The 24,598-nt window shown below is 49.7% G+C and overlaps 9 protein-coding genes across 9 annotated transcripts; 6 read left to right on the forward strand and 3 right to left on the reverse strand.

Moving 5' to 3' along the window:
• Window positions 1-338: 338 nt before the first annotated feature.
• A1O9_11699 (uncharacterized protein) lies at window positions 339-710 on the forward strand (the record flags this gene model as incomplete). The annotated part of the gene is made up of 1 exon (XM_013399209.1): window positions 339-710. One exon carries the CDS (start codon window positions 339-341, stop codon window positions 708-710), a length of 372 nt encoding a protein of 123 aa, XP_013254663.1.
• Window positions 711-1,545: 835 nt separating this feature from the next.
• On the forward strand, window positions 1,546-3,991 carry A1O9_11700 (alpha-N-acetylglucosaminidase; the record flags this gene model as incomplete). Its single annotated transcript, XM_013399210.1, has 4 exons — window positions 1,546-1,784; window positions 1,833-1,975; window positions 2,023-2,992; window positions 3,046-3,991. 4 exons carry the CDS (start codon window positions 1,546-1,548, stop codon window positions 3,989-3,991), a joined length of 2,298 nt encoding a protein of 765 aa, XP_013254664.1.
• Window positions 3,992-4,153: 162 nt separating this feature from the next.
• A1O9_11701 (uncharacterized protein) lies at window positions 4,154-5,743 on the reverse strand (the record flags this gene model as incomplete). Its single annotated transcript, XM_013399211.1, has 3 exons — window positions 4,154-4,890; window positions 4,941-5,426; window positions 5,479-5,743. The coding sequence occupies 3 exons, from the start codon at window positions 5,741-5,743 to the stop codon at window positions 4,154-4,156; spliced, it is 1,488 nt and encodes a 495-aa protein (XP_013254665.1).
• A 1,496-nt stretch (window positions 5,744-7,239) lies between these two features.
• A1O9_11702 (uncharacterized protein) lies at window positions 7,240-9,939 on the reverse strand (the record flags this gene model as incomplete). Its single annotated transcript, XM_013399212.1, has 5 exons — window positions 7,240-7,851; window positions 7,904-8,096; window positions 8,151-8,356; window positions 8,405-9,226; window positions 9,277-9,939. 5 exons carry the CDS (start codon window positions 9,937-9,939, stop codon window positions 7,240-7,242), a joined length of 2,496 nt encoding a protein of 831 aa, XP_013254666.1.
• A 749-nt stretch (window positions 9,940-10,688) lies between these two features.
• A1O9_11703 (uncharacterized protein) lies at window positions 10,689-13,676 on the forward strand (the record flags this gene model as incomplete). Its single annotated transcript, XM_013399213.1, has 1 exon — window positions 10,689-13,676. One exon carries the CDS (start codon window positions 10,689-10,691, stop codon window positions 13,674-13,676), a length of 2,988 nt encoding a protein of 995 aa, XP_013254667.1.
• Window positions 13,677-14,725: 1,049 nt separating this feature from the next.
• On the forward strand, window positions 14,726-16,222 carry A1O9_11704 (aminopeptidase; the record flags this gene model as incomplete). Its single annotated transcript, XM_013399214.1, has 1 exon — window positions 14,726-16,222. One exon carries the CDS (start codon window positions 14,726-14,728, stop codon window positions 16,220-16,222), a length of 1,497 nt encoding a protein of 498 aa, XP_013254668.1.
• Window positions 16,223-16,814: 592 nt separating this feature from the next.
• A1O9_11705 (MFS transporter, SP family, general alpha glucoside:H+ symporter) lies at window positions 16,815-18,626 on the forward strand (the record flags this gene model as incomplete). The annotated part of the gene is made up of 2 exons (XM_013399215.1): window positions 16,815-17,387; window positions 17,529-18,626. 2 exons carry the CDS (start codon window positions 16,815-16,817, stop codon window positions 18,624-18,626), a joined length of 1,671 nt encoding a protein of 556 aa, XP_013254669.1.
• A 1,966-nt stretch (window positions 18,627-20,592) lies between these two features.
• A1O9_11706 (uncharacterized protein) lies at window positions 20,593-21,381 on the forward strand (the record flags this gene model as incomplete). Its single annotated transcript, XM_013399216.1, has 1 exon — window positions 20,593-21,381. One exon carries the CDS (start codon window positions 20,593-20,595, stop codon window positions 21,379-21,381), a length of 789 nt encoding a protein of 262 aa, XP_013254670.1.
• Window positions 21,382-22,271: 890 nt separating this feature from the next.
• A1O9_11707 (uncharacterized protein) lies at window positions 22,272-24,012 on the reverse strand (the record flags this gene model as incomplete). The annotated part of the gene is made up of 5 exons (XM_013399217.1): window positions 22,272-22,633; window positions 22,692-23,345; window positions 23,398-23,584; window positions 23,633-23,803; window positions 23,833-24,012. The coding sequence occupies 5 exons, from the start codon at window positions 24,010-24,012 to the stop codon at window positions 22,272-22,274; spliced, it is 1,554 nt and encodes a 517-aa protein (XP_013254671.1).
• Window positions 24,013-24,598: the final 586 nt, after the last annotated feature.

Raw genomic sequence — 24,598 nt, forward strand, 5'->3', positions numbered from 1 at the left:
ATGCTCGTTAGCCTATGACCTATGTTGTTGCCCCCAACTAATTCCTCCTCCCCAAAATGTCGGGATATAAAAATTCGGTCAATTATCAGGCTAAGCTTCTAGCGCAGATCGTCTAAAAGATGAAAATCGGAGCACATACCGGGAACGTCACAGCTAGTAAGGTCGTGGCCGTTGGTCATTCTATAGGCTCTAGGATAACGAATATTGTACTGTCTAAGTACGGGGATCTTATCGATGGTATGTGGCGCGCTTGCGAATGGATTACAATGCGAACGTCAGCGTTTTCGGTTCGTGGAGTACACAACTGACCTTATGGCCCAGGTGCTGTTCTCACTGGAATGGCGTTAGGAAATGATTCGATCGATCCATTTCCCTTGGCTGTAGTAATCCCGCGCTTCCTTTCCATCGCTTTCCACCCCCGCCTCGCAGACACCGATGGCCATGACTTCGCTCGGGATACCGGCTACGCCGACTTCGGCGACATATATGCGTATGCACAGCTGTTCTTCCGGGCACCGTACGACGTCCCAACCGTCGAATACGCGCAATCGATTCGTCAGCCTCTCTCTTTGCTGGAGTTCCTGAGCGCTTCAGCGTTGAATTACCATGCTCCGTCCTTCACGAAGCCAATCATGCTCACGACTGGCGAAAATGACTTCCTAGTATACGGGGGCAACTGCACAACTTCGTTCTACCAGGTCGGGGAGTAAGCTTCCACCTTTTCCCACGTGCGGGTCATCAAGACCTACCTTCACCCACACGCAGAGCACGGGACCAATTTCGCCACCAATGCGACAGGGTTTTATGGTGAGATTATGTCCTTTTTGACAGTAATATTTGAGAGCGCAAGCAGAGGTCCACAAGGGGGAATTGAGCGGAGATACGTTGCGATCACCGTAAGGTGCCAGAGTGGTGTAACATCGGACGGATGGAAGCAATCGAGTGTTTTGGCGGTTGTCGATGAATCGAGGATCCGAGGTGGCACGCGCTAACCCAAAAGAGCACCCACCCATCCGCGGAGGGGATAGGGATAGTATCGTTTAGGAAGCGTTCAAGCAAGGCGAGTACGCAGTAGAAAGCTTAACAAATATTTGTCTCCACTATACCGCGAAAAGCACTGCTAGGTCTACTACATAAGGATGTCCTCGAACAGTGGCCATAGCACTGTCGTGGGATCGTCCTTCCGGTGCGTACTCGTTAAGCTTAGCACCTAGCCAGGGCCCCTGACCGCAAGGGCTGGAATCGACCCACTTAAATAACGCTCAAGTTTTAGCCGTCACAACCGAGCACAACCCTAGAGGAATTGAATGGTACAGAGTTTAATTCCCGGCACGCTAGTCAGGGAGATATATCCGCAGGTACTATCCTTTTCTGGTCGACCGCTGCGACAATAGGCCACTGGAGCCATAATGGGAGCTACCTTTATAGGTAGGTGAAATGTAAAGATTAAGTATAGGTTACAAAACCATCCTTTGAAATCGTCATAAAGCCTAGCTGGCTATATTTGCGTCTCTACAATAGCAAGCAGTATCCGTGCAGCCGAGCATGCATCCTCTTATAATATTGCCCACCCTGTTGGCGTCCCTACCACTCGTTTCATCTGGCTCTATACAAGGCCTGACAGATCTGGTCAAGCGGCACCTCTCAATACATGCAGAGGATATATTATTTGTCCTTCATGAAGAAAACTACACCTCAACTGCATCAAACGACGTGTACGTAGTTCGTTGCGATGCCGGCAAAGTGAACATCGAGGGAAACTCCGTCACTGCTCTCGCTTCAGGGTCAGTGCTACTCAGACCGGGAGTATCAATAACTAAATCAACTTGCAGATTGCACCGCTACCTTGCTGATGTTGCGCATGTTGACGTCTACTGGTCCATTGGGAGCCAGTTGCATCAGCTCAAGACGTTACTGGCATGCGAGCCGCTGAATGGCTCAAGCATTGTTTCCTGGAGGTATCATTTCAACACGGGTATGTGGTGGAATAACGGGACTCTTCTCTCAAACTAACACTTGCAGTCACCTTCTCGTATACCACAGCCTTCTGGTCATGGGAAGACTGGGAGCTCGAGCTGGACTGGCTTGCTTTACGAGGCGTTAATCTACCCCTAGCCTGGGTGGGCTACGAGAAAATCTTGCTGGAAACCTTTCTGGATGCAGGGCTTGGCCAAGAACAGGTCTTGGAGTTCTTCAGTGGCCCTGCCTTTCAAGCATGGAATCGGTTTGGCAACATTCAGAGCTCCTGGACGGGCGAGCTCCCCATTTTTTGGATTGATTCGCAATTCGAGCTGCAGAAGAAGATCCTGAAGCGCATGATTGAACTCGGGATGACCCCCGTGCTACCAGCTTTTACCGGGTTTGTGCCACGAGCCTTTCCGGTATTGTTTCCGGAGGCTAATGTAGTCAATATGTCGCGGTGGAACGGCTTTAACTCCGAGTTTTCAAATGTCACATTTCTGGAGCCTTCTGATCCGCTTTTCGCACAGCTACAGAAGAGTTTCTTGCAGAAACAGAAGGAGTACTATGGCAACATTACTCATATATATACCCTCGACCAGTTCAACGAGAATGATCCTATATCTGGAGACTTCGAGGATCTAGGTTCCCTTGCCAACGCAGTCTGGCAGAGTCTGAAGGACGTAGATCCAGACGCTATCTGGATGCTTCAAGGCTGGTTGTTTTTCTACAGAGCGGACTTTTGGACAAAGGAAAGAGTGAAGGCCTTCCTGGACGGAGTCCCCGAAGATAACGACATGCTGATTCTGGATCTGTACTCAGAGACATATCCGCAGTGGCAAAACCTGGACTCTTACTTCGGCAAGCGATGGATCTGGTGCCAGCTCCACGACTTTGGCGGGAATCAGGGACTATATGGTCAAGTCATGAATGTGACGATCAATTCAGTCGAAGCATTAGCCAGCTCAGCGTCCCTTGTGGGCTTTGGACTCACCATGGAGGCCCAGGAGGGTAATGAGATTATGTATGACCTGTGAGTGCTGTCATTTAACCATACCTTCCCATGCTAACAGTGCTGCTTGATAGGCTGTTATCCCAAGCATGGTCGTCTTCGCCTATCAATTTACCTCAATACTTCCATGAGTGGGCAAAGACTCGATACGATGATGCCTCAAGCGGCGTCCTGCCGAAGGCCATATACGAGACATGGGACACCCTGCTGCGGACCGTTTACAACAACACCGACTTGACATCCGCCTTCTCAGTACCCAAATCCATCTTTGAGCTTGCTCCCAACGAAACTGGTCTTTTGGAGAGTCCAACCCATATTCCCACCAAGATCGTGTACGATCCAACCACTCTCGTATCAGCTTGGCGCACATTTCTCGACGCAGCCGATACCGTACCATCTCTGAGGTCGAACGTAGCATATCAGTTTGATCTTGTCGATCTCACACGGCAATTACTCGCGAATGCATTTTATCCCTTGTACAATACCTTCCTTGCGCACACCGACCTTAAAAGGGAGGGACTTAACCATCAAACTTCTCTCAATGCAGCTACCCAAGCGCAGAACCAAATGCTCTTCCTCCTGACGACGCTTGACGATATGTTGCGATATACTCCAAGTAGATCGCCTGAATCATCACTCATTTCCTGGGTCAACGCTGCTTGCTCATGGGCATATTCCAACACCTGTGCGACGGACTATATGGCTCGAAATGCTATCAATCAAGTCACGCTTTGGGGTCCCAACGGCGAGATCAGCGACTATGCATCACGTCAATGGGCAGGGCTTGTCGGCTCATACTATCTGCCACGGTGGCAGATATTCACAGATGCATACCTAAAAGCATTTAGAAGTCACGTCTCCGTCAACCAGACAAGCTTGGGGGAGGAAATATTAGTTTGGGAGAGGTATCAGCAAGAAGGTGCATTGGTACAAAATATGGGCGAGTTGAAGAATTCAGGAGAGTTATGGGATGTGGTGAAACGTATTGAGGAAGAGTGGTGTGACTTATTGGCCTGTTAGGTAGCGTAGTAGTCCGGGACTTCTATTTTGTTATTTTGCCTAGGAACATATATATCTACTGGCGAAACATGCCTGTTGGCACGAGTGATGCCTACCAGTTAGGTAGATAAGTATTAGATTTGGATTATACTATAATTAGAAGAAAGAAATCTTCCGACCTATCTATACGAGTTCCGTACCCGTTGTCTCTTTCTCGCCTAGTGGTTTCTCAATAGACGTTACATTCTGCTGAGCGGCATAGAATCCCGGATGTATAGTGTGTCCTCTCGATGAAAACACGCCTCCAGTAATACCGCCCTTGTCGAATAGATGATCAATATCCTCCAGCTGCAGTCCTTTAGTTTCGGGGAAGAAGCAGTACACAATAGGAACCCTAACATAAAATTTAATCGCAGCGCGCATGTATCTAGGCTTAACATACCAGCCAGCATTGAAGATAGCGAAGATGATGAACGTCCTCCACGCAATATTATCGATGGCAATAGGCGTGATTTGTACGACGGTGAAGACACACATCCAATTCATGAAGCCGCTGAACGCTTGGCCTCTTGAACGGATTCGTGTTGTGGTTACCTCACTGGGGTAAAGCCATGGAATTGGCAGGAATCCAATGCCGAGGAATATTTGGAAGATGAAGATAAATGCAGTTGCGGCGTAGGCTGCACTGCCTGTGCCGGTAGAGAGAAGAATGGCTGCCATCATGAAGCAGAAACTAAGGCCAGAGGCGGAGATCATGAGGAGCGAGCGCCGGCCGAATTTGTCGACAGTCCAGAGGGGGATGAAAGATGCAGCAAGGTATGTAAGCGATGTACATCCTCCAAGGATAAGAGAGAGGTTTCGGCTTAGATGCATTGCGTTTTGATAAACAACGGGAGCGTAGTAGTTAATCATATTCGCGCCTGCGCTCGTTAATTAACAAACGGGAGACATTATGGGTCGTAGTAAATACCCGTAAATTGTTGCATGATATTGACAGCAGAAGCAAGCACCATTCGTCTCAGGTTCTGGAGCTTTCCACCGCTTAGAAGCTCAGAATACTTAAACCCTCCAGTAGCAGCAGCTTCCAGTTCGATGGATGTTTCGATTTGTTTGCAGAGAAGCACGACGTGCTCATCTTGTTCAGTTGCTGGCTGGACCACCTGCAATCGAGCAAGCACAGTAGCTGCCTCATTATTTCTTCCCTTCTCAATAAGCCAACGGGGAGACTCCGGAAGCGGCAGCATCTGTATCACGAGACAGATGGCAAAGAGAGCTTGGAAGCTGATGGGAAAGCGCCATTGAATCGAACTATCCACAAAGCTCAATCCGTAGTCTAACCAGTATGCGATGCAGAGGCCGACGATGGTGAGCATGGACTGAGCACAGACAAGCGCACCTCGGTTTTTGGGATTTGCCATTTCGCTTTGATATGGAGGTGCTGTACTAGAATTAATTCCTACCTGATAATTAGCACCCGACATTAAAACAGAGCTGGGGAGCCATCTCACCATTGCCAAATCCTGTAACTATCCTGCCGACGAGGAATTGGGACGTGTGATAACTGCTCCCAAGAATGATAGTCCCAATTATCATGATTGAGCCTCCAGCGAGGAGCATCCTTTTCCTCCCGAAGTGCTCTCCCCACATAAAAGCAGCCAGGCAGCCAGCAGCGCAGCCGATGTCGTAGATACTGACGATGATACCCTGCATGTTTGCATCCGGGTGGCCAAATTGTCGACCAAATACATTATTAGCGCCAATGATACCGCTCATAACGCCTTGATCATATCCAAGAAGGAGAAAGGCCTGGCAGCTAGCCGCTGCAAATAGTCAGTATGCAACGGCTTTAGATTGTTATCGTCATCAAGAACGCACCGGTCACAGCCCAGTTGAGGGCGCGGCCTCTTAGGCCAGATTGTGTAGGCTGGCTCATCTTACCAGTTTAGCCGCTTCGCTTTGGATAAAGTGACCTTGCTGAATAGAAGCGATTAGAAAGGGACAATCAACCTGATGGCCATCTCCTGCAGGGTTTAGGTGGTGCGCTGACCTGCTCTTAAGGGGAAGTTCCCACTATCTAGGTGGCGATAGGGAGGTCTCGGGCGATTAAGGACCGAGATGAGAGAGGGGATAAATGATCCTCCTTGCGCTCGTTAGCTTATTGTTAGAGGTCATGGCAAAATGATGTAGTGAGATCTCCACTCAGCATTACTAGATCTAGATATGGAGGCGTGAACAATGGGGCTGGAATGAGGAAAGATGGGGTGTGGGGTACGTTCTATTGAACCGAGCCGATGGAGAAGGTCTCCAAGGATCTTTCGGTCACCGTGTCCGTTAATAAGATCCTCGGGGTTAGCTTAACATACATTAACAAGAACTAGATTCGTGAGTTATCTTCAGAGTTTTCTTTCGCCGTACTTACCAATGCCAGTGATAATATCGCCATAACTTCTACCGAGATCATCTCCATACTTTTCACCAGAGCTTTCACATACCGTTCTCGCACCAACTACACTGCCGGCAGAAGAGGAAGAAGCTATAAGAGAGCTCTTTTCGGTGTGCAATCCATTCAGGGAAGAGTCCCATGACAACTCCCCTGTGCGCCTCACGCTTTAGGAGGAAGTTGAGCAACACCACTACCAGGCGGATTAGCCTCTAGCAAGAATGAGACAGTATCTGTTGGGTAGCTGTGTTCTTCGAAAGACCACTTGGACATCACGTATTTCTCCCCGGCACCTTTAGGTAGATGGTATTTAGGGAATCCACCTTTCGGTCATATGACCAGTCTTGCTCCCAGTTTCCGCGGATAATCCTGAATTAGCCGTCTAGAGCATTTTTATGAATTGTTTCGTCTAGACAGCCAACACACTACAAAAGTCTTAGGTTTCAGTAAAGCTGCAATGCAGGGGCTGAAGCCTATGATGATGATTTTGCGGGCCGGTATCGTAGTTGCAGCCGTACAGGTACTGCCTTTTAAATGCTTTGCGACCAAAAGTAGAAATGGGCGCAAGCACTATAAAGCTAATGCTAGTGGCGTGGCCCACGAATTTATAGGTGTAAAACGATCTCGCGTTTACTGCAAATATCAGTGACGAGAAGTAATCTATTGCGCTAGTCTACGGGATGTAGGGAAAACGTAGTATCAGTACTTACTCTATCAAGCAATGCTCAATCACCTGAAACATCATAACTATCCAGTATTATTTCGCCAGATAATATGAGTTTAAATTGCAGTGATGCATGGTTTTGCGATGAAATTTGGCCATTATCTATTACGCCTCACCTTGAGACTGATTCATCCGTCCCAGCCTACCAGTCATAAGCTTTGTAAGAACCCATCTCCAAGATTTTCTCATCGCGTAAAGGATCGTGCACCCATACTGAAATCCTGTCAATCCAGCGTAAGCCCATAGGATAATGCCTATGTACAATAGGCCCTCTCCTCCACTAGCTGTTGGTCGGAATGTCGATAATTTGGGGATATTGATGACCACCATTACTAAGAAACTATTCAGAGTAATCCATAGAAACACAGTGAGGGTACGAAAGGTCCGATAACTATCCGCCTGCTTCGTACTTATATCTCTTGTTCGAGTCTCAGGAAGCGTTCTCGATTGACACTCGTCGAGGTTCGCTTCAAGTAAGCCGTCTAGAATCTGGACATGATCGATAAAGTTGTGCAGAATAAGATCTCCTGACTGGGGGTCAATTTCTTTGTAGACATCAGTGTCTGGTATAACTACGTCGTTGTTGACTTTCACTATAGGCAAGGCTTCTGGGCGATCATTGCCTTTCACACCCCATATAATATCATGGACATTACACCATGCATATGCGGATACAAGGTTGACATGGACAACGAGCCACAGCGGATACCAAGTAGACTGATGGAACCATTAGTTTTAAGGTAGAGCAGGAGAGTGAGGGTGTGTGTACCGATGCTAGCGTGTGTGGCTTCTGTCCAAGTGTAAGCGGAGCAATAAGCCAGATAGTAATTATGCCAGCTAGTGGCCACACGAGAAATAAAAACAGCTGCCCTCGTAATAAACTTGAGTTGGAGAATCCCGATAGTCGATTGATCTCATGAGAAGCTTGGACCACGAAGTATACTAGGACAGCAAAGAGGTATCTTGAAATGAGTTAGAAACTCCTTCGATTCGAAATTACTTCTGAATAAACTCACCCTCCGAACATAATCCACAGGAAAGAAAGACATGCGTAAAGCTTGGTTGACTGAGGACGGTTTCCTATGGAGAGTAGCACACCGACGGCAAACCCCAAAACGTATAAGTAGGTCAACACCAAAGTCACCCAATGCCCCCCGGCTCCCCAGAAGGTGTTGGAGTACATGGAGTTTGTGAGCACAAAGAAGAAGATAAACAAATTGCCCTCACACGAGTCAGCATCTTCTGTTATGATTAATAAATTTCAACTTACAACGGCGAAATACTGCAATCCAGTCATCAGTATTTGATAGAAGGCACCTACTAGTAGTCCAAGACACCTGATCAATTTTGTAGACGTGCCGAATGATATGTAGCGAGGAGTACTTTTTACTTCATGTAGCGTGGCGTAGAAATCGCCATTGAGCCATCGACGGCGCTGAAGGCAGAATTCTTCAAAGCTGAGAGGAATATCCACATCTACAGTTGCAGAATCAACCGGTATCGTTCGCCAGACATCGAGGTTGGTATGCAGTAGATTGGCCGATATTGTCCGATCTTCGACGAGAAGCAAATTCGCTCGAGAGGGGCTTTCATTGTACGCCCTTTCTGCATCGAAGTAGCTCCGAAAAATGCCGTCTGGATTAGATGCTGTCGTCCATCGATAGGCCGCGAATCCGCCCTTGTTAATAGCAAAACGTCGACCAAAAAGTGCCTCCACTGGCCGCTCAAGGGTGTTAGTGAGTTGATACTCAAACTTTTGGAATGCGACAATGGGATTTATAGTTTCTGCTAAAGCTGAATTCGCATAACTTGTGCAGAAGCCTGTCGTCGCAGCCACTGTGGGGTTTTCGTGCAGAGGTTTCCATAAATGGTAGAGAGCCTCATCTCTGGGGATGGCTCCAGCATCCAGGAAGACGCAGATAGCAGGGTCTAAGACTTCGCATATCGCTGTCACAAACCAGCGGTGACTGTTGATCTTCTTTTGATTCTTCTCCTTCAGACAAAAGATCGTTTGGCAGGGGACGCCTCCTGCGGAATCAAGGTCAAGGGATACTTGCATGCCATCACAACGAATAACGCTGTGAGTTGTGTACTGCAGACTCTGCTTAGTGACGCATAGCAGGGATTGGTCCGGGGGAATACCTCAAATAAATGCATCGTGACATCTCGACCGTCCACACTCTGCATTATACCAACATCCTGGTAGACCCCAAGTGCAGCTAATAGTGCCTTGGTCTTCCGATTGATTTTGTTACGCCCATCAGAAATGATGCAAACCACTACTTTCTGCCAAGAACTTGGGCCCCATGGTGCGGCTCTTTCCTCTCCTTGAAGATTTTTGATGTTTCGATGGAGAGCTTCCAAGGTCTTACCCAGAAGCCACTCCTCTTCATTATACATCGTAACTGCGATGCATATCTCGGTCTTCCTAGGCTTCTTGAATAACTGTTGCTGTAAGGTATATCCTTCATGGACAAATTCGGATGGGTCGCAAGTGACGGGTGTATACCTCACATGGGAGAACTCGTTCCGAGAAGCCTTTTGGTACCTCTGTTGTAATCCAGACCGCACAGGATTGACACTGTTGTAGAGTTTAGGCGCAACAGGTAGATCTAGAATGTGGTGCATCCCTCGGAATCGCTGATAACGTACATACTGCCGGCGAGGTGTCTGGCCTAGGTCATCATCGCCCCATCGTTGGTAACCTTGTTCAAGGACCGGTAGATGTGGTCTTTCAACAGTCTCAAGATACGAAGCACCGGATGTATTATGAAGTTGGAGAAAGTCGTTGTTTAGGTCGAGCATTTTAACGGCGGTCCACCTTACACCTTGGAGGTCGAGCGGCTTTCGACCCTTGAGGACGAGGTATGCACGCACCTAATCTCGGAATAAGATAGAATGAAGTCTTTCTCTCGGCAGGAATATCAGGCACATGGACACACCATTGAACGAAGACGTAGCAGTAATAAGGCCCCAGTAGCAAATGGAGAAAAGACACGATTTGATTAAAGCATGAAGGACCGAATAACTGCTGCCCTGTCCATGGGAGAGAACATCGACTGCTACCGGCGGAACCTTCCTCAAAAAAAGGGCCTGAACTCTCGCTTTGTATGCTCCTAAGAACGAGAAGCCTAGTTATACGGAGTGCTCTTCGCATGTACAAGTCAGATTCGTTGGCCCCTTTTCTGAGATGAGGCTGTCCACGAATTGGTTAAGCTTGGGTTTCTCTCTCAGTATTGGTCTGAGCCGAAATTTCGCGACACTGTGGCTGAGGCAGCTGTCGCAATTATTGGACGCCATCCATTTCTAGGCGCATGTCCAGGTCGAGGAAACAATTTCTAGTCGTGAAGTATTGAAGTTTGTGACACTTCTGTACGCCACTTTGGACATGGCCACAATAAGTTAGAACTAGGAGCGCATGCAGAGCTAGAATCTCAACCTGTGTCGATTTGACATGATGTAGAAGTCCTTCCATTGTTGATGACTTCAATAACTTTCATGCCCATTAGATTGTATAGTACTGCCTCGGTCGTTACTTGTCTGTCTGAGCTGACATGAACACTGCTGTGGGCAAATTCCAAGCCAGCCTTGCGGCCGCAACTCAAGAGACCACCTTTGCCTTGGCCAATTTGAACTTTGACTTCGCTATCTGGAAGGTTGAAGCGCCGCCTTCGTACCAGCCGCTTGGTGCTGCGTTGTCATTGCAGCGCCGCAACGCCGCAGAGAATGGAATGCCTCACGTCATTGCACGTCGCCTCGGTACCCTTTTCGAGACCCTTCTGCCCCAGATTCCTAGCCTCGTGAATGCCTACGGCGCCCGCGCATCAGAGATTATCCAGAACCCCGGAACCAATCCTCCTGGCAGCAAAGAGCATGGACCTTTCCAAAAGTTTGTAGGGCTTGATGGGACAAGCATATGGGCGGCGGCAACCTCAGGTCCAAGTGCAGTCGCAGTCCACCTTCTTGCCTGCATGCTAGCACGCGTGTGGTCACCAGCCGAGGCAGTCTCAATCTGGGAGGAGCTAGTCGCGGAGCGCAAGAATGCCCTGATTCCGAACAAAGATGTTGATACAGTACCAACTAGAGATGTTGTAGCTGCTCAACTTGCGATTGATCAAGGCCAACTGGCCGAATGGGATGCAAGCGCAAGAGCATGGCTTCGTGCCGCGGATGCCTCTCCCTCTATCAGAAAACAACAGAAAGATGTGATTTCACTGCTGAGTAGTGTGAGTATTCCGGTTGGCAGCCATCCGAGGGTGTATGATAGTGTTTGCAAAGCATGGGTCGCAGCGCTCTCTACAATGGACAAACTGGTGCAAGGCCACCAATATAGCGCACAAGATGGCGCCGTTCTTGTTGCGCTCTCGGCTTGGCACCTTTATCCTGATGTCGTGGTATTAGGTCCCAAAACCTGGAACCTTCATCAGTCTGATCAGCTAATCGGGCACGGCGGTACACTGACGGTAGGACTACAAAATTCCCCAGAGATATCTGCGGGGGTTCATTGGTCGCTGTCTTTGGCGTACCTACGCTACTACGGGTCTTCAGTTCTGTCTCGCGGGGTTGTAGACGCTGAGTCGAGCAGACTCACGTTCCCTCAATTCCTCCTAACTGCTGTTGGAGCAACTATCGCGTCCTGGGGTCTACCAAGTAGCCAGCTCCGGGATGGTGCTCAGCTGGTAGCCCATATGGGCTCGCTGCTAACAGGATCGGATCATCCAGCCTCGCAAGCCCCCACGGTAGCATGGCTTGTCCCACTCAAGGCGGCCGCAAAAACATTTCTCAAGTTACAAGGTCAAGAGCTCGATTCCGCGACGAAGCTGGTCAGGCTCGGACATCGTCGTCCAGGAATGTTATCCAGAACATGTTCGACCGGTGTCTTCTATCTACGGTCGATTGATCTCATTTGCATCATGAGAAAGATTGAACATCAGCTTCAGTTCCTAATGTCAATTTATCAAAATTGGACTCATGCTGATACTCCCTTGGTCCTCCGGGTTGGCGAAAAGAACAGCAATGAACCCGTCCTGGTAGTTCTTCATCCCGTGATTAGGCAGGGCAAGATTACGCCTTCTTGGTATTTTGTCGGCGGTATACCAAGTGCAGGGCCAGATGGTCCACTTCGTGGGTTGCAGGTCCCACAAAATAATCCTATACACGCTTGCAGAGCTGAGGACCTTGATTTTGGCACTACTGGCAGAGAGTTCACGTGGAAGAACCCACCCAAATTCTCTGATATCCCCTCTAGTCCTGTAACAAGAGTGGGAGATTCGATCCCCCCCAAGAAGGAACGATTCAGATGGCCTCTGAAAAGTAAAAAGGATACAGCTGCCAGTCTACCTAGCCCACAGAATCTAGCCCTCACTTTCGAATTTGTTGGCGGTGACATAAATGGCGTGTCTCTCTTTTCTCTTAAAGGCACTGCAGGAGCCGTCCGACAGCTCGGGGACTCAGGGGTTCACATTCTCAGCCTGTTGGAAGCCTTCTCCACTCACACTATTAGTGCAAGGCGTTTGTCGGAGCACTTGGGAAACTTGTTCGAGTCCGATGATGGAAACATGATGAGGTCTTGTCTTGCCCTTGCACAAGCCGCAGAAGTTTACGAGTGCCTTCCGGGCGCAACCATATCTCCCAAGGTCTTCTCCTCGTTGAAGCCCATAAGTGAAATGGTGTGGGCAGGTGAAGCCCGCACCAGCGAACACGGCTTCACTCGGGAAATGCACCTGGCAAGGCCTTGGGCATTCTCATGTATTGCATATTTTGAAAGTGGCGTAATGCAGGTGCCCCCCGACCAAATGCACAACGTTATGGCCATCGCCAGTGGCGACTCACTATATGTCGCTGCGCAGCTACTTTGTGACCCCGCCGCAAATGTCAAGCCATATGAAATCCACCGGGTGGTCGGGAATATCGGCAGAGCTGGCCTAGCCTTCTTGATACCCCCTAAAAGCCCTATGGTACGTGAGGTGGATTCGGAAAGTTGGAAAATGGTCAATCATGAGCCGTTCAATGGAAAACTGGAAGATAATTTTCGATCGACGACGCTACAACTTGGCTTCTCCGGTTATGAATTTCCCATGACATTTGGAGATCATGGTGGACGGTTTGTGGAAGCTTTCTTTATCGAAGCAGTGGTTTCGGTGCATGACTCTGGCCGTTGGGTGGCGGACTTGGACATTCTTACATCTTTACAATCTCCAAATCTCTACTCACTCATTCAACAGCCAACGTGTCAAGCATCATCACCTGCTGGGAGTGTTCCTGGTGTTGAGGTCATCGCACTGGATAATTGGGAGGAATTGTTGGATCCACCTCGCAATGTAAGTGTAGTGCGGGCACATGGCAATTGGCAAGGTCGGTTAGCAGCCGCAAATGTCAGCCTTATGCAAGGTCACCCTACTATTCTCTTTAGGGGACATGGTTGCTGGACATGTGCTGTCAAAGTCATGGAAGGTTTTCAAAGCCATTCTCGTTCCAATATCAGCCCTGGCCCTCGAACCATCCCGGAAGCACCAAATATGGAGTGCATATTCATCCTTTGATCATGGATAACCGGGACTTGACAGACAAGTGCACATCTATCTGCTCCTAGGTCCTAGGTCCTTTCCAGGAGAAGACACTTCCTTTGAGCAGGCGTAGATTATGCATGCTACTGTGTGTGGTTTCAAACGCGTCACGCGAAAGGGTGAGAGAATTTGACAGTAATGGATCAGAATCGGATTGTCAAATGACGAGACGGTCCACAGAGCCTCCATCGTGATACCAAGGTAGAATGAGAAGCGATCTATTGGCGAGTTACAGCGGTGCAGCTGGCATCTGGAAGGATATTCGATGCCAAGCTCTCCGTGATGGGCATCTAGGTAGTACGGAATACCCAGGTGGGCACTCCTAGTGGTGGCGTGCTTCAAGAGGGCGGCGACTCAGAGGGCGGCGACTCTGAGGGCGGCGACTCTGAGGTGGCACAAGGATTGATCTTCGAGGAAGTCTATCTAGTACTCTCGCCAATGGCTGACCAGGTCAATTGATCAAGCCTGCAAAGCAACCCCAGCTTTCCTAGGATGTTGACTCGGAGGGTGAGCGAGCCAAGGCTGGTATCGCCTCCAGTAGATGGACACCTTGCTACCCTCCAAGCTTGATGTTGCCTGCCAAGTCTGATCTGCAGGATTCAACGTCATATTCAGGTAGTCAAGCTAGAGGAATACTCCATCTTTCCAATCTTCCTCACTTTTGCATGTTAAGAGATGTTTCCTCCTGCCGTAACCGCACAAGCTGTGCAGTGGCCAAGCTACAAGGCCTTTGCACCAATTCCGGGAAGTACTTACCAGACACTTATCTCTCGTGAGTTTTGGTGTACCAAGAGGATTTACCCACCTGTAGCAAGGTTGAGCTGCCTAAAGCAGTCTGGCAAAAGCCATTTGAGCTGCAACACGACGTTACAATGCCCACCGTCCAGGTCCACCAAGATGCGTAATAATTGATAGCAATTAATGCACGCGTGCCAACATTTCGGCCTGATAAATGGCACAATGAGCCTCCTCGAGCTCTGCTTTCCTGAACCTCTTATCTCGATCGCGTATCGCTTCGAGAAAACATGAAGACTGCTTCATTTTCTGTCCTCGCTGCGCTTGCAGCAATAGTTGCCAGCAACGACTTGCCTCCGGTCACAACAGAGGCATTGCAGGCCCTTATCGCTCTTGATGAGCTTTTGAGTGCCGCAAACCAGCTCCAGGCGTTTGCTGATGCACATCCCGGAGGCAACAGGGTCTTTGGTAGCCCTGGCCACAATGACACTGTCAATTTCTTGTACGAGACACTTGCAGCAACTGACTATTACGATGTCGAGTTCCAGGAATTTGTTGAACTCTTCTCAGGTGGCAGTGCTTCCCTGACAACGAATGGTGAAGAACAAGAGGCGAGCCTGATGACATATACTCCGAGCGGTTCGGCCAATGCATCACTCGTGGCGGTCCCAAACCTGGGCTGCTTGCCCGAAGATTTCCCTCTCGAGGCTGCAGAAGCCGTAGTTCTCATTTCTCGCGGGGAATGCCCCTTTGCGGAAAAAGCTACCAATGCGCTGAGTGCAGGCGCAGTCGGTGCAGTCGTTTATAACAATGTCGAGGGTCCCTTGGCTGGGACACTTGGAGGCGTTGGGGACTACACTCCCGTTGTTGGTATCACACAAGCTGCTGGAGAAGCTCTACTGGCTTTGCTCGAAGCAGGTGAAGAAGTCACGGTTGAACTTGAAGTCGACGCCATCCTCGAGAACCGGACTACATACAACGTGATCGCTGAAACCAAAGGAGGTGATCACGAAAATGTCATTGCACTTGGAGCTCATACCGACTCTGTGGAGCAAGGCCCAGGGATCAACGACGACGGCTCCGGAACAATTGGTATCCTCAATGTTGCCATTGCACTCTCGAACTTTACAGTCACCAATGCCGTTCGGTTTCTCTTCTGGAGCGCTGAAGAGTTTGGCCTGCTAGGCTCCAACCATTATGTCAGCCAGCTGAATCAGACTGCGAGCGAGATAGCAAAGATTCGGGCATACTTAAATTTCGACATGATCGCCTCGCCAAACTATGTGTACGCGATTTATGATGGAGATGGCAGCAGCTTTAATTTGACTGGGCCACCAGGGTCAGCAGAAATCGAAGCCGATTTCCAAGGATTCTACATCGCTAAAGGGGTCAAGTATACATCAACGGCGTTTGATGGCCGCTCAGACTACGGTGCATTCCTAGAAAACAACATTCCCGCCGGAGGCCTCTTCACCGGCGCTGAGGAGGTCAAGACAGAGGAGGAGGCTCTAGCATTTGGAGGTACTGCGGGGATGGCGTACGATGAGAATTATCATCAAGCTCGGGACACGATCGAAAATCTAGCCCATGACGCGTTTTTACTCAACACCCAAAGCATAGCTAACTCGATTGCTTTATATGCTAGTGGCGGTGGACTGGATAGGATACCCCGAGCCACTCCTCCAACCATCAAAAGACATTGGCAACCGTCCGCCAGAAAGACTAAGCGAGAACTAGCACATGCAGGACATTCTCACTGCAACTCGAAGGATATACCAGCCATCTGACGAGATATGGAGCACAAGAAGATCGCAGGTGATCATAGGAGAGCCGTAGGCCATGGGACGGGCTTGATCTCGGAGGCAAGTGGACAGCTATCTCATTATTGTTATTCAGGTAGCAGTATACAGATACGTCAATTCACTGCCAAACACACACTCATACTCGGTGCGAACTCCAATCAGTCGGTCTCGTCGGTGTCTGCCAGGAGCAGTCATGCGGCACAAGTGTATACTTTGTCCCTCAAAAACAAGCCCCAACTACCCCTCCTCGGATGATCTGCAACCGAGGTGGCAGGTGAGCGCATGACACCTTCGTCATTGCCCGTCGAGTGTGACCCAAGCCGCGACAAGCCTTTCTTGGCGATGCTGGCGGCCAATGGGATCCTTGTAGTAAGATTGCGGGCGCGAACCGTGTCGAGCCAGAATATTCCACAACCGCGGGTATCTAACCGTATTAGGATAATGTTAGACTTGCCTCAAATCCTCCGCTCATCTACCGCTCGCTCTGAACTCCCAAAAAAAAAAAATCGATTCTGAACCCTGATCCTTTCCTCCACCTCCCACTATCGTCTACTTGCCAACACGGCATCCGTTGATGATGGCCACAGAAGAGAAGCATGACCCAGGTTCTCCTGGTGCTGGGCGCTCGAACAGTGTCTTGATTAGAGGTGCCAAATCGGCGACCGACAAAGAGCATGGCATGTCCCTGATTCAAGGTGTGAAGCTGTATCCGAAAGCCATCGGGTGGAGCATCCTTATCAGTACGTGCATTGCAATGGAAGGCTTTGATGTCTGCCTACTCCCGAATTTTTACAACTTCCCAAAGTTCAAGGAAAAGTACGGCCATCAGCTCCCAAATGGAAGCTGGGAAATCCCTGCGCCCTGGCAAGCTGGCCTGCAGAACGGTTCACAAGTAGGCCAAATCATCGGTCTCTTTATCAACGGATATGTCTCCGAATGGATTGGTTATCGATGGACGGTTCTCACCTGTCTAACTCTTGTCGCTGCATTTACAGCCATTCTCTTCACTGCTCAGAGCGTTGAAATTCTCCTCATTGGGTACATCTTCTCGGGCATCCCTTGGGGCGTTTTCCAAACCTTGACAATCACGTATGCTTCAGAGGTCTGCCCTGTCGCTCTTCGAGGATACTTGACAACGTATGTGAACTTTGTAAGTCACTCTCTTCCACACATCTTCTTGCCCCTACACTTTGTTTCGTCGGCCACGCCGCTGGCCAGAGCGTCATCGGTATTCGAATCCACCCTTTGCTCCAGAATATCCGTTGTGTGTGTCACTAACGATCACCCGCAGTGCTGGGGACTTGGACAGGTCATTGGAATTGGCTCCATCAAAGGCAGCTTAAACCGTACAGATCAGTGGTCATATCGAATTCCCTATGCCTTGCAATGGATGTGGCCCCTACCTCTGGGCGTCGGCATTTTCATGGCTCCGGAGTCACCATGGTGGTTGGTCAGGAAAGGAAGGATTGCTGATGCCAAAAAGGCCCTCCTTCGTTTGACAAGTCTCAATAAAGAAACACATTTTGATGCTGATGAAACTATTGCCATGATTGCTCATACCACCGCTCTTGAGACGGAAATCACTCGCGGTAGTTCCTACCTTGATTGCTTCAAGGGCACGGATCTCCGCCGTACTGAGATCGTCTGCATGTGCTGGGCAATTCAGAATCTCTCGGGCAATTCGTTCAGCGGTTATTCCTCCTACTTCCTCACCCAAGCTGGTCTAGATCCATCAACATCCTACAGTTTTGCCCTGGGTCAATACAGTATCAATATGGTTGGCGTGTTCGGTGTCTGGTTGATCATGAGCTGGGGTGTTGGCCGCAGGACTCTCTTTCTTTACGGCCTTTGCGGCCTGTTCACGATGTTAATGATCATGGGCTTTCTCGGAATTCCAAAGAACCGTGAATCTGCTGCTATGGCAACCGGCAGCATTATGATCGTCTGGGCAGCCGTGTATCAACTGTCTGTCGGCACAGTAACCTACTCCTTGGTGGCAGAAATGTCCACTCGAAGGTTGCAGATTAAGACCGTGGTCCTCGGGCGCAACCTCTACAATGTTGTAAGCATTATTTGCTCAGTCATCACCCCATACATGCTTAATCCGGGTGATTGGAACTGGGGGAACTACGCCGGATTCTTCTGGGCGGGGGCCTGCTTTCTGTGCATCATTTACACCTATTTCAGGGTTCCAGAACCAGCTGGTCGGTCTTTCGCCGAATTGGATCTGCTATTCGAACGGAAGGTCAGTGCGAGAAAGTTCGCTTCCACCGAGGTGAACGTGTTTGAACTTGAAGTGCACGGAGACATCGTTGAACAAGCAGAAAAGGGACTTAGTGTCACCGCGGCACATCAGGAGAGTGTTAAACTCGAGCAGAAAGCAGCATGAATATCTTCACTATGGGGTCCTAAGGATGCAAACTTGGGACATCGCCTTGGGGATCCTGGACGTTGACAATTGCCCCAAGCCCAGCAGGTTGTCCTCAAGCTGAAAGAGTCTAGGTATAACTATCATCTCGTCCATCTTGATGCTTTTACTCCGTCCTCGTAGAGTTGGACTATAGCCGCTCCACGTAAATCGATGAAGGCAATCGCCTCCGTCTAATGATGATATCTCAAGCGGTAGGGAGTTTATGGAACTCGGAATACAGCTTCCTGAACAGTGAAGTTGAAAAAGCAATGTCCTGATCGTGTTCCTAAATCAAACCTTCCATTGTAGACTCAAAGAGGAGCTTGCCCGATATCTACTGTCAACTCTGTCTTCAGTTGCTATCACTGCCTCGCCATGTAGTATGCGGCCGAGGCCGAGGAAGTCTCTCTCTTCGCGCTCTTCGCGTTCTTCTTACCGTTTCTATTTCACGGCCAGAGCTGTCGACCATGCCAGTCGAGATCGGACAAAGTCGAGGGACAAACGATATACGCGGTAAATTAGGGTGAAGATTGATTCCAGTGGTTCAACCACAGGGACTGTGCTTACATGTATCTTGAACAGTGGCGGCCTGTTGAAATGGCGGTGGGATATGATATATACTGGCAACGGACCCAGAGTTAGAGGGGCGATAGGCGTTCATGGTCAAAGTAAATCTATTGCTGAGCTGCACACTAGGAAGCCAGTCTGTGAAGGCGGCATAGTTGCGCCGTGTGCCAGTGCAGAGCTCATCCGTACTTTCATCCGCTGACACGTCTGAGTTGAATACCGTACTGTAGGTTGCCTGACTCCATGCGAGTAGCTATCTAGGCCCTAGGAACGTCGAATAGGTTCCGACATTATGGCAAGTACTCCGTATGGGCAACTCGGGTTGGAGTATATCGCGATTATCAGTACGGAGTGCTCCGTACGAGACGCCTTGGTATAACTTATTCGGTACAGGACATCCATATTCCGGAAGTCCGAGCGCCGAAATGGTAGACGGTCGCTGGAAATCCATCTCGTGAGGTCGTGCCTCTGTCTGAGTGCTGAGGTCGACAAGTACAGTAGTACTCGTACGTGTACTTAGCACTCCCACTTGCACGTAACCTTTGACCAACATTTCGCCAAGGGCGGCCCTAACTTTGGCCAAGGATTAACGGTCAAAGTGTAACAACTCCGCGAGAAATTTGAGTTGATCAGGCCCTTCAGGCCTCCGAGTAGCCATAGCTCGACCGTTGAAATAATTGAGCCAACTTCGCTAATGAGCCCCTTGTGAACCGCCCCGAACTCAAAGACCCAGTGGATGTCGCGTCCTGGTACCGAGTACATTGTACTCGTACTTGTGTACCTCCCAAGCACATTTATATCATATACCGAAGCAGTCAACTCAGCGACAGAAACTTGTCCGTCCAGGAAGAGCCAATGAGTTCTCAGGAAGATATGTATGCGGATCATCACTCTCGAAGAACCATCTCTGGCAGGTTCTGATTCGACATCACATCTGGAGTGGGATGGCAAAACACAACTGCGATATCCACTGCAACCCCTGGCTGTTTTACCAGGAGAACTACATATGCCAGGGCTGAGAGTTAGCGGCTGGTCGCCTAAAGCGTCGAGTGGACGGTGGCATGTTGAACGCGCTGTGTAAGGCCCTGTTTTAGAAAATATGGGCTAAACGAGCAAATACTGATGTTGCGGCTGCATGCCACTTCTTCCCTTCCAGCAGTATTGCTGCCACGTCGGTTGCAGGTTCAGGGACACGATCTCCAGGCGCCTTTTCACCTTGACCACAATCCGCACGTTGCTTCTTCTTCTGACCATTCTTTTACTTCTACAGCCCACCATAGAATCTTCAGGGCATCAGTCTTGCTTCCCCTCCAATCTACGACCCAGAGAGGGAATAGACCAATTAACTCGACTGCCTAAAGTATCCTTTTTCTGAATCATGAAACGGACGATGAGGCGGTTCTTGGTCACGGCGATTTTCATTGCGATCGCAGATTCTGCGTCCGCGCAAGACATTTCGACCAACGGAGATTGCGGTAGTCGGTCAAGCATCAATGCCACCTGCCTAGGCTCAACATTCGGCGACTGCTGCTCAACTAATGGCTATTGCGGCAGTACCGACGTGTACTGTGGTGCAGGCTGTCAGGTTGCATTTGGGACGTGCTCCGACAATGCATCGAGTATTAGCCCCGACGGACGGTGCGGACAAGAGAACAACGCACAGATTTGTTTGGGGAGCACATTTGGCTCATGCTGCAGCGAACAAGGCTGGTGCGGGAATAACTCGACATACTGCGGAACTGGATGTCAGTCTGACTTTGGGGAATGCAACGCAGTCGGCTCTACGACAAGTTCTCCGGCGGCATCTGCTACGAGCGACGCCGTGACGGCGACCAGCAGCACTGCTGTCGCCACAAGTGGCTCCAAGACAACTGACAGTGTCGGCTTCAAAGTTGGCATGGTATTTGTTGGTCTCGCGGCCGCCGCCATCATCCTTGGCCTGATTTTCTTCATCGTCCGCCAGCGAAGACGCTCAACTATTCAGAAATCGGATGAGACTGTTCTCGAAAAAGACGTGGGGGGTGATTTAAGGCAGCTTCCACAACTCCCCGTATCCGGCGAACCCCAAGAGCTCAATTCAAGCCAGGTGCAGGAGATGTCAACTGATTACAACAAAGCACAGGATGAAAAGAAGCTATTGAGCAAAGGCATGCATGAACTTCCGTGAGCTCTCCGTTCCAGGGACGCCTTTCTAATCGCTACATACGCCGGGATTCAGCAACTCCAAGTTGTCAAAAGCACCATCGCTGAGTAACACCCAGGAAGAATGGCTTATCCGACTAACCTACTGGTCTAGTCGACGAGCTTGAACATCTCGAACTGCTTCCACATACGACCAATTCAGTCAAACCTAAAAATCCCGCCCCAGGGCAAATTGGCTTGGATCGCCATCTCGAGGCCAGCCTCCGACAATGACATTACCCCACCACGCACTGGGTCGCGTCAACGTCATCCTATTGCTGATGCTGCACATTGCTGATACTGGTTTGGGGAAAGCACACCATCCGGTCCATCAAGCATCTGTGGGCACGAATGCTCTCTCCAGTCATGGAGCGCCTCCTACAACGGACATTTCTCTGGATACTTACACCCAATCCTGTTTTCAAGTTGATGGTACGAGAACTGATTCTCGTGAAGTGCAGAAAAACTGTCCGCTCCACTAAAAGTATTTGAGACGACACTTTCCGTCGGGAGAACAATTAGGGGTAAAGTAAAGACAGGCGTGCCTGGCGAAACACATGCCACCTTGAGGAGGCAAACCCCTGTACACAATGAAAAATGCATCAATACAAATGTATGGAGACTGAGAGAGAAACATTAGCCCCAAGGTATGTTCGGTGAGTGACAAGGTCCATAGGCGTGGCCTACTACACGTGTTTGCAGCACATCCTACAATATAAGATTTATATAGAGAGCATATGTGCTCTTTCATCTCCGTGCATTGATCGTTCGTAAACTATATAGCGTCAACGAGTTTGGCAAGTATTGCTTCTCTGTCCGCTGTATCTATCCTTGCAAGTGGGCCTGTTGCTGTCCGTCGGTTGGCAGAAGTTCCCTTTAGGTAACATAGAGGAAGTCAGGTCTATTGTCACCAGCGACCCAAATTTGTTCTCTCGTCATTCCTTCGTGCATCCTATCACGCTTGCCGCTCCTCCGTCTCGCATTTTCAAGTCTCAACATGACGTGCATGAAGATGGTGCCACCTAGCAGGCATACTATCAGATATGCAAGGACTGTGCCGTGTCCAGTCCAGAACCGAGGAGCCTCGTTCGTGAGGTAGATGTTAGAGCTGACAACGCCATTCAGATTTCCCCAGCCGACGACGATGCCGATCACCACACCGCGCTTGTAAACGCCTTCGATGTTATTGGAGGCCCAAGAGAGGGTATTTGCGATGGTGGGATAAATTCCGATGGCACCTGAGTGGATAGAACATTAGCAAATTCCATCTTTGAGAAACTTGTCTCCTGTGCTTACCTAAGAAGGTACCAGCATACTGAATCCTTGGTTTATCGGTCGCGATGAGCATGATAAACCCAACAATGGCACAGCTCACGACTGCCATGTTGCAGTATCCTCGCCAGCGCGTGCGGTCTGCTAACCAACCAATGAAGATAGTCATCGTTGCCGCACATGCATAGGGTGGCACGGATAGTAATTGCGCATGGGTACCAGTGTATCCCATGCCACGGAGGATTGTTGGAAGAAACAACGAGAAGGCGTAGAGGGGGCACAGGCATCCCATGTAAATAAAAGAGTACCCCCACGTCTTCCAGTCCTTGAGAGCGGCATAGATGTGCCGCTTGTCGTATTCTTCCGCAGTACTGCTTTGTTTGTCCTCGGCCAGGCGACGTCGAATGCGCATTCGCTCCTCTGGGGTTAGGAACCGGGCTGTATCAGGCCAGTCGAAGACCATCCACCAGCAAAAGGCACCCACAAACATGGTGGCCAGACCCTCGATGATGAAAATCCACGCCCAACCGGGTTTGCCGCCGATTCCATCCATTTGCGCAATGGCCGCAGCGAGCAGCCCGCCGAACGAACCCGCCAATGCGGCTGCGGAGAAGAATGTTGCCGCCCGTAGACCGAGTTCACTTCTCTTATACCAACATGAAAGATAGTAGTTCACCCCTTGTGAGACTTAGCCAAAGAGAGATTCGTTATATATGTATGGCAAACATACCCGGGAAGAGGCCGGCTTCTGCAAGACCAAGAAACCATCTGCAAGCCAGAAGACCCGCATAGTTCTGCACGAGACCCATTAGTGTCATGATAAGACCCCATGAAATGATGATGGCTGTAAAGAAGATTCTTGGCGTCAACCGTTTGAGCAAGACGTTGGTTATCGGCTCGGCCAGGGCATAGCTGATCTAGAGCATGTAAGTAGTTTGATCAATGTGTAAGCTTCTTGAACCTACAAAAAAGATCGTCAAGGAATTATTGTAGTCATGACCCGACATACTTAAGTTCTTTTCCATACCCGCCAATCTTGCATTGCCGATGTTCGTGCGATCCAAGAAAGACAACAAGTAGAGCAAGCAGAGCCACGGAATCAGCCATCGATCGACTTTCCACATCAATGCACGATCCTGAACGACGTTAGTGGGGCACCTCCTACGAGGAATGGAATAAACGTAACGATTTTGGCCCTCTCAACATCGGACTTCCCGGCATCAGGATCTGGCAGACTGACAAGACTTTCGGAGCGCTCGACACGGATGTCTTGCGAGTCATCGACTTTCTCATCCAGATTATTGGAGTCGTAATTCACCTCGACATCTCGGTGACGGAGAGCCATAATGTCACCGCTAATCTGCAGTCAATCCTTGGGAGTAAGAGAGAGGACTTGTTGGGAAGGTCCCAGATATCCACAGGTACATCAGCTCGAACTTATACCTCAAGATTTGGCCTGGCTTGCCACGAAGAGGGCCGGGGGGCGACGAGTCGGTACATGACATGGAAATATCACCTGGGGAGCCACTCCACCAAAAGATCAACATTGCATCCATTCCCCAAAGTAAAGGTTGTTTCCGGTCTGGCGCGCAATCTGACAGGGCCCCAGGGAGATTCCAGATAGCACATCCTTTGATATTCTCCATGGAAGGAGGAGTAAGCGATGGAACGTCTTGTCCAAGCATCCGCCACAAGAGATACAAGGCGCCACGTGCACTTGATTGGATCATTCCCCGACCGATGATGCAACGGCGTTTGGCTAAGATCCTTGTTGTTCTCTCCCAAGCCCTTGGCCTGCTTCACGCTTGTCTTGGTCCCAGCGGAAGCTTTCATCTCGGCGGTAAGGTTGCACGGATTGGCACCGCTGTGTCAAGAGAAGTAAAAAGGATTGAGGTCGGTAATGGAACCATCGAAGCTCTGCCGTCCCCCGA

Source organism: Exophiala aquamarina, assembly GCF_000709125.1.
Source record: "Exophiala aquamarina CBS 119918 chromosome Unknown aczIA-supercont1.19, whole genome shotgun sequence".
Taxonomy (NCBI): Eukaryota; Fungi; Ascomycota; class Eurotiomycetes; order Chaetothyriales; family Herpotrichiellaceae; genus Exophiala; species Exophiala aquamarina.